Source organism: Scomber japonicus, chromosome 17 (genome assembly GCF_027409825.1).
Source record: "Scomber japonicus isolate fScoJap1 chromosome 17, fScoJap1.pri, whole genome shotgun sequence".
NCBI classification, from domain to species: Eukaryota; Metazoa; Chordata; class Actinopteri; order Scombriformes; family Scombridae; genus Scomber; species Scomber japonicus.
In genome coordinates this window covers 1838600-1845240 of record NC_070594.1, presented here as the reverse complement: position 1 = coordinate 1845240, position 6641 = coordinate 1838600, and the positions used below count along the sequence as shown (strand labels likewise).

General features: G+C 37.9%; 1 protein-coding gene across 1 annotated transcript; it reads right to left on the bottom strand.

The window, feature by feature from the left end:
* Window positions 1–3044: 3044 nt before the first annotated feature.
* Window positions 3045–6614, bottom strand: LOC128377458 (NACHT, LRR and PYD domains-containing protein 1 homolog). Its single transcript, XM_053337410.1, has 7 exons — window positions 6555–6614; window positions 6129–6175; window positions 5762–5976; window positions 4812–5074; window positions 4057–4173; window positions 3774–3915; window positions 3045–3463 (listed from the first exon to the last, which is right to left on the bottom strand). Exons 3-7 carry the CDS (start codon window positions 5844–5846, stop codon window positions 3045–3047), a joined length of 1026 nt encoding a protein of 341 aa, XP_053193385.1. The 5' UTR covers window positions 5847–5976; window positions 6129–6175; window positions 6555–6614.
* Between the last annotated feature and the right edge of the window lie 27 nt (window positions 6615–6641).

Genomic DNA, 6641 nt, shown 5'->3' with positions numbered 1-6641 from the left:
GTCCACTAGATGGTGGTATTTGATCATTTATCATCTGAAGAGCCTGAACTCTTCTATGAGGCCTTTTACTGTTTCTGTGTATGATCTGAGGAAGTCGTCACACTCTTATAACTTCAGAGTCCATGTCTAACTAATTAATTGAAAGTAATCTTGCTGCATTAATGAAACATTTCTATAATCTGAACTGAATTATGATTCTAAGATAGTAAGCAGACCGTTTACACTGTAGTAAACTACACGATGACCCACAATGCATTTGGTTCCTACCCGAGCTGAAATCATCAGGCTGAAGCGGATTTCATTTTAGCTCTAACTCTGTAAATAAACCACTTTATCCACATGTCTAACCTTTTTAAGCGAGGAAGTATCACTTTAGATCCACAATGTGATGCTAATTTGTCCAAATAACATCTGTTTAAAGTTTTGTTCCTGCGAATTCGGAGCCGCTCAAGTTAGCCATAGCGAGTAACGCACTTCCGGTAATTTTCACAAAATAAAACACCCGTTGCCTTTTATTATAAAGAAAACCATAACGATAGAATTGGTGCTTTTATTTTATCCGTGATGTTTGTATTTTGGGTTTTTTTCAGAAGTTACGTTGCATCTTGGGTAATTTGAGTGTGAGTAGTCAGCTCTTGATGCATTTCTGGCGAATCTAGTAAACCATCCGGGAACTAATCGCATACTACGAAGTTGAAACACTACATACTTGAAATGACGTCAGAATTAGTACAAGTAGTAAATTGAAAGCAATCTTGCTGCATTAATGAAAAATTGCTATAATATGAACTGAATTATGATTCTAAGATTAAAGTTTCTCACAGATCAAAGCTGTGACCTGCTGTTTGTTAGTCAGAGTTGAACCTGAGATATCATGACTCAGAAAAGAACATCAGCATGATCAGGTTTTCACATTTTGACTTTGAATTCCACAGTAAGGACTTTAACCTCTGACACGTTTATATGAAAGGAAGCTGGAGGAGACAAGGTGTTGTTTTATGTATCGTTTGTTTGTGTTTGTGAGACAAAGGTTTTGAATTGTGGATGAAACCTGAAAATTTTAGGTGACTAAAAACAGAGAAAGAGAGGAGTCTTATCAGAAGGATATCTCTGCAGTCTTGTAGTTCTCACTTAGATGGTATGAATAATTCAGCCTGATGGAAGAGGATCAAACAGTCTGTGAAGAGGATATGAGGCATCTTTCATAATGCTCAATGTATTATGCAGGCATCAGCTGTGATAGAGGTCCTGGATGGAGAGTAGGAGGATGCCTAGGATCTTCTTGGTTCATCTGACTTCTCTCTGCAGGGCTTTGGTGTCACCTCAGAGATACAGTATGTCATCACACCAGTGACGTGCGGTGAGGTCAGTGGCTGGGTAGGCAGTGGGCATTCAAAAATCTAAACCCCACCCTAATATACATAAAATGTTGTACCAAATATCAGTGAGCTCAATCAGCTGCTTTAAATATCTGAAATAAAGGGCCATGCTGGTGTAAATTACACATGTAAGAGTTTGTTTGTCTGGTTTAGTTATTATGAAAGCTTATACCAGCTGAGAATACAATTATAATATAATAAAATCTTGGTGTTATTACAAGGTATAAATTAACAACACAGTGGCATTTGTTGAAATATGAGAAATTTAATTGAAATATATATCAAATAATTATTAATTTACAAATAATGACAATTACAACAGCCCTGCACAATGCATAGATTTGTATGATGTGAATATGAATAATTAATATAAACTGACAGAAATAAACAAAAACAAAAAAACCACAGACCTATTTCAGAAATCAACATTCAGCCAAAGTGACTCAGAAATATTAAATAACATGAATGCAAACCTTCACTGCAGCTAAAACTCTTCCATTAATCATCATCATTGTAAAGTCTACAGCCAAACACAACATATGGATGCAAATGTGTAACACTCGGGTGATCAGAGTGCTTTTTTTTTTTTTAGAAGTTTTAACTGCAATATGTTGAATGTGTGCAAAGTATCATAAATATAAAAAAGTTAGTAGAAAACATAACTTTGAACATTTAAACCATTTTCCCTCAAACAAACAAACAGGCCTATTTCAGAATCAACCAAGGTGACTCAAAAATACTAAACATACATGAATGCAGATAAAACACTTCACTTAAACTACATCATTGTAAGTAATGCAGACTTTACCTAGATTTGTAAATATGTACAATAAATGCCCTTGTGGGATTTGTATTGATTTGTAAAAAAAAATAATAAAATAATAAAAATAAAAATAATAATAATAATAATAATATTAACAATAATAATAACAATATATGCTGCAGGCTTTGTATAGATTTGTAAATATGTACAATAAATGCCCTTGTAGGCTTTGTATAGATTTGTAAAAAATAAAAAATAACAATATATGCTGCAGGTTTTGTATAGATTTGTAAAAATGAACAGTATATACAGGTTTATGAACTAGGAAACTAATTGGATTATCAACTATTAGTATTAAAAGAGTGAAATAAAAAAACAGTGTAGATTAACTTGAGATGATTCCTCAGCGTGGCTCTGCTATACTAACCCCAACCCTGCTGCTCTGCTGGAGTGATCTCGGTTACTGGAGCCCTCACTCTTATCATTCCCCTGAAATGCTAGCTCCTGCTTAGCCGAGATATATGTAGCACGTATTAAGTCCTTGAGGATCTCTCGGTTTTCTCGCACCTTGACGTTGTGCACGGACACAGTCGATTAGCCTCGTTTAAAGCGCGGCTGATCGGAGTGCATTTCCAAAGGTTTTGAGCACAATTTGATGTTGAATATGTGCACTCGATCTCTCATGCTTAGTTATAGCAGTAGGCAAGTTGTTTAAATCTCTGTAGCCAGGACCTACCCACACGTTATCCCTCTCTTTTGAGAAGAGCGTTGAAACATAGAAGATGAAGATTTGACTCATTTGGACGCTGAACTTCATATTAGTTTCAGCTGCCAGCTAAAGATGAAAATATGTAACCTGAGACTGTAAAACAGTCAGCTGTTATACATATTCATCATCACACTCAGCTTAAGTTGAGCAGTCTGGAAAGGTTTGGATCCACTTCACGGAGGGCAACAATAAAACGTGAGCTGGCTTCAGTTCCCTTTCTTCGCACCGTGTCGATCACTTCTCGAGCTTTGTTTGCTCCTGTTTTTGTGCTGGCTAACTGCATTTCATCATCATTTATAACCCCAAACTCAAGAAGTTTATCCAGAAGCTTGTCTAGATTAGGTTCAGACACTCTGTTAACAAACTGTGTCCGTATTGAGCGCAGCCTCTCCTCTGCTGGAACGATGTCCTCTGCTGGGTGATTCCCCTGCTGAGAGATTTCTCTGCTGGTTTGGTGCCCCCTGCTGGGAGAGTCCTCTGCTGTGCTGCTTTCCCCCACTGTGGTGATGTCCCTTGCTTGGAGATTCCTCTGTAGATTTTCACTTCTTGAACCTGAAAGATAACCAGAAAAAAGACTGTTAATTAATAACCCAACAGTCACTTTTAAACAGAGACCTTTTAGAAATGATGAACATTTTAACAAAATCATCATGTGGCAGGAGACAGGGAGGGATCTTTCCATCCAGATAAATGTATCTAAAATACTCTTTTTTCTTTCCTAAAACCCTCAGACTTCTGTAAAATTGTCTGAAGGCTGCAAGACAAATCCAGAAGTGGAATCTTTGATCTGTTATTAGAGTAATAATGTCTATAATAATTTTACAACTGGGGTCTAAACGCTTACATGAGGTGAAAGCTTTACCTCTCAGTTGCACCAGCCGATTCCACCTTCGTGTCCCCTCTTGGTCTTGGACCATGAAAGCCATTTTGTTATGTTTTGTAGTGAGGAAAACCTCAAACGTTGGGAAAAAGTTTGGTCCACACTTTGTGCGAAATTGTGTATGCTGAAAACCAAAAGCAAAGCGTCATTTTCATACCTGTTGTAAATGTTTTGATCTTGTACTCTGATCGTGAATCTATTTTCCAAAATTGAACATATAATAATTAAGTTTGTTACCATTAAAAGTGTATCAGGAGTGACTCACCTCAGGCTGGATTATGGAGGCTTCAGGTTCACAGTGAACACTGTAACTTTGACCAATGCTGAGATCACAGTCAGAAGAGATCTTAATGTTCTCAGCTGCTCCTTGTTGGGCGGCAACCTTCAGTAACACAGCATGATTATTGAGGCGATTATTCACAGAGAGATAGACAATGAACTCTCTGAGCTATTCATGTTCTGTTATTGTACATGCTGGACATCTATAGATGAATCTAGACATGTTGTAGGTGCAGTGGCAGTAAAACTGTAATGTTTGTAAAGGATTTCTCCTTTTATCTCTCCATGAGATCCTGTAGATATATATCAATTTAGATACAATTATATGTTGTTAATTATAACAAGAAAGGTTTTTTGTAAAAATGTTATTCTGATAAAATATCACATAAAAAATATGAATATTAAAAATATGATGAAAAAAAATCTAAAATAGATATTTAATTCTATATTAATTTAACCCACAATTACATTTTTACTGTATCTGGTGGTGGTATCACAGGTGACTCTGTGGCAGACAATAATAGACTCTACAGATAATGCAGAAAAAAACTAAACTAAACCCAAAAAAAAGCTTATAAACTGAAAGCAAAAGATTATTCTGAAGATGTTCAGTTCAGATTGGACAATCACTCTTGAAAAGATTTAAGAGGTCTAGAGAAGAGAAGCAGGACTGTTGTGGAAACAGCTGTGGTATAGAACAAGGCTGATGGTAAGCACATACTGTATGACAGATACTTTTACCTCGCTCAGAGGAATGTTGCCCTGCAGCAGAAATACATCAAGTATTTGATCATCATCATCATCCGGAGGTCGGAGGAACAGCAGAACCTGGCCCCTAATTGTGATGTTCAGTAACCTCTTAACAACGTCCCAGATGAGGCCCAGGAGAGAGAAGTGAGGGACGTTCACAACCACATGAGTGTCTGTAATCTCCAGCGGCTCCAGGATGCTCATTCCATCATCAGTGATGTGGACGACAGACAGCAGACCTTCAGGGAGCGGAGCTGTGAAAGAACATTTATGTTACTAACAACAACCTCAATATATGTTAGCACTCATTTTACTTGACGTGTAGGACTCTCAGTCTAGTCAGTGAGGAATTAAACAGTTTGGACAGGCTGGACAAATCATCCAACACTACTGTCAGTGTTGGTGGGAAGCCAGTGAGGGACTTTGAGTCATCTAGAGGAGATATATTAAATAAATTGTTTAAACTGCCAATTAAATGAAGTTGATGAGAAAAATAAAATATAAGGAATACAGATTTAAAAAATAGGTTTTAATATTTTCATGGTTCCAAAATGTACTCTGACAACATGGCCTCCCAAACTTTCTTTTTTGGACAAAATCACAATTACACATGGACAGTTTGGCCTTAATTGAACAGGGCAAAATTTACTACCATAACTCTAAACCTGAGCAAATGATGTATTGCTTTAAAATGTCATTCTCAAAACTGTAATGAACACATTTGTATCTCCAGATGATGAACCCTTTTCAAGTTTCCTCGACGGCCAGTCTCAGGATAAACTTTACATGTTTAGCTCCAACGTTGGTGAGATCACAGAACTGATAAATCATCAGTGTTTGTTCATCTTGTGGTTGTAGTGAACTCTGCAGCCTGTAGGAGGCGCTAACAGGAGTCTTATTATTGTTTTAATAAAACTCACAAAGCACAATAATCATCTTACCATCCATGGTTTCACAGTGTGGCAGGTGGAGCTGACTGACAGCACCGTCAGGACTGTGGATGTTGAACAGCGGCCCTGCAGCCATCTTGCCAGCTGGTTGTAGAAGGCTTTCGTCCCATTGGACAGTCCTGTACTGTAGCTCCGCCTCCTGAACTGTACCAAACACCAGTCCAGTCAAAGTACACCTGAACACACCTGGACCAGGACAGCTGAACCTGTAGGTGTTTAAAAAGACCAAACTGAACAGCTGGATGAGATGTGAGTGAAGCAGCAGCTGCAGGAGTATGAAGGGAAAGTGAAGCGTCATCTCTGAAAGAAGCCAATGAGGTTGAGGGTTGAAATATTCTGCATCTCATGTTTGAGTTACCTGTATGAAATGTTTGCAGACTCAGTCAGCACTTTGGGTGTGAAGTCCTAAAATGGAGAAAGAGACAACATTAGTTACAGAAACTGAGCAGCTGACCCTCACAGTGGTACAGCTTACAGGATCCTCACTGCTTCAGTCTCTACTCCACCTGCACTCTTTACTGTTTATTCATCATTTGATTATCACTAGTCCAACTGAATAAATGATCAGTTGCTCTTTAACTTTACATTCTGCAGTGAAATCATTCTGCTGGACATTAAACAGCAGCTGGTTGTTTCACAGATGAGTGAGAGGAGAGGAAACAAGAGCTTGACGGTAATACAGATGACAGGAAATCATGTTTGGAGTCTGAGAAAAACATTAATCTAATCAATAACAAATGAATAAACACGTAAAGTGAAAAATTGACATTTGTATTGATTCTACCTGCCAGTGACTTGTCCCAGTCAGATCCTCTCTGCGCTCAAGCTGCTGCTGCTGTTTCAGCCTCTCTGGATCATCAGGATCCAGCTG

Bases quoted from the DNA above. Each gene is read 5' to 3' on its own strand.
- LOC128377458 (XM_053337410.1), bottom strand. From the start codon at position 5,846: ATGGCTGCAGGGCCGCTGTTCAACATCCACAGTCCTGACGGTGCTGTC. The intron at 4,174-4,811 runs GTAAAAGTATCT...GTGTTACTGAAG, and splicing joins GCAACATTCCTCTGAGCGAG to GTTGCCGCCCAACAAGGAGC. The intron at 3,464-3,773 runs GTAAAGCTTTCA...GTTATCTTTCAG, and splicing joins TCGGCTGGTGCAACTGAGAG to GTTCAAGAAGTGAAAATCTA.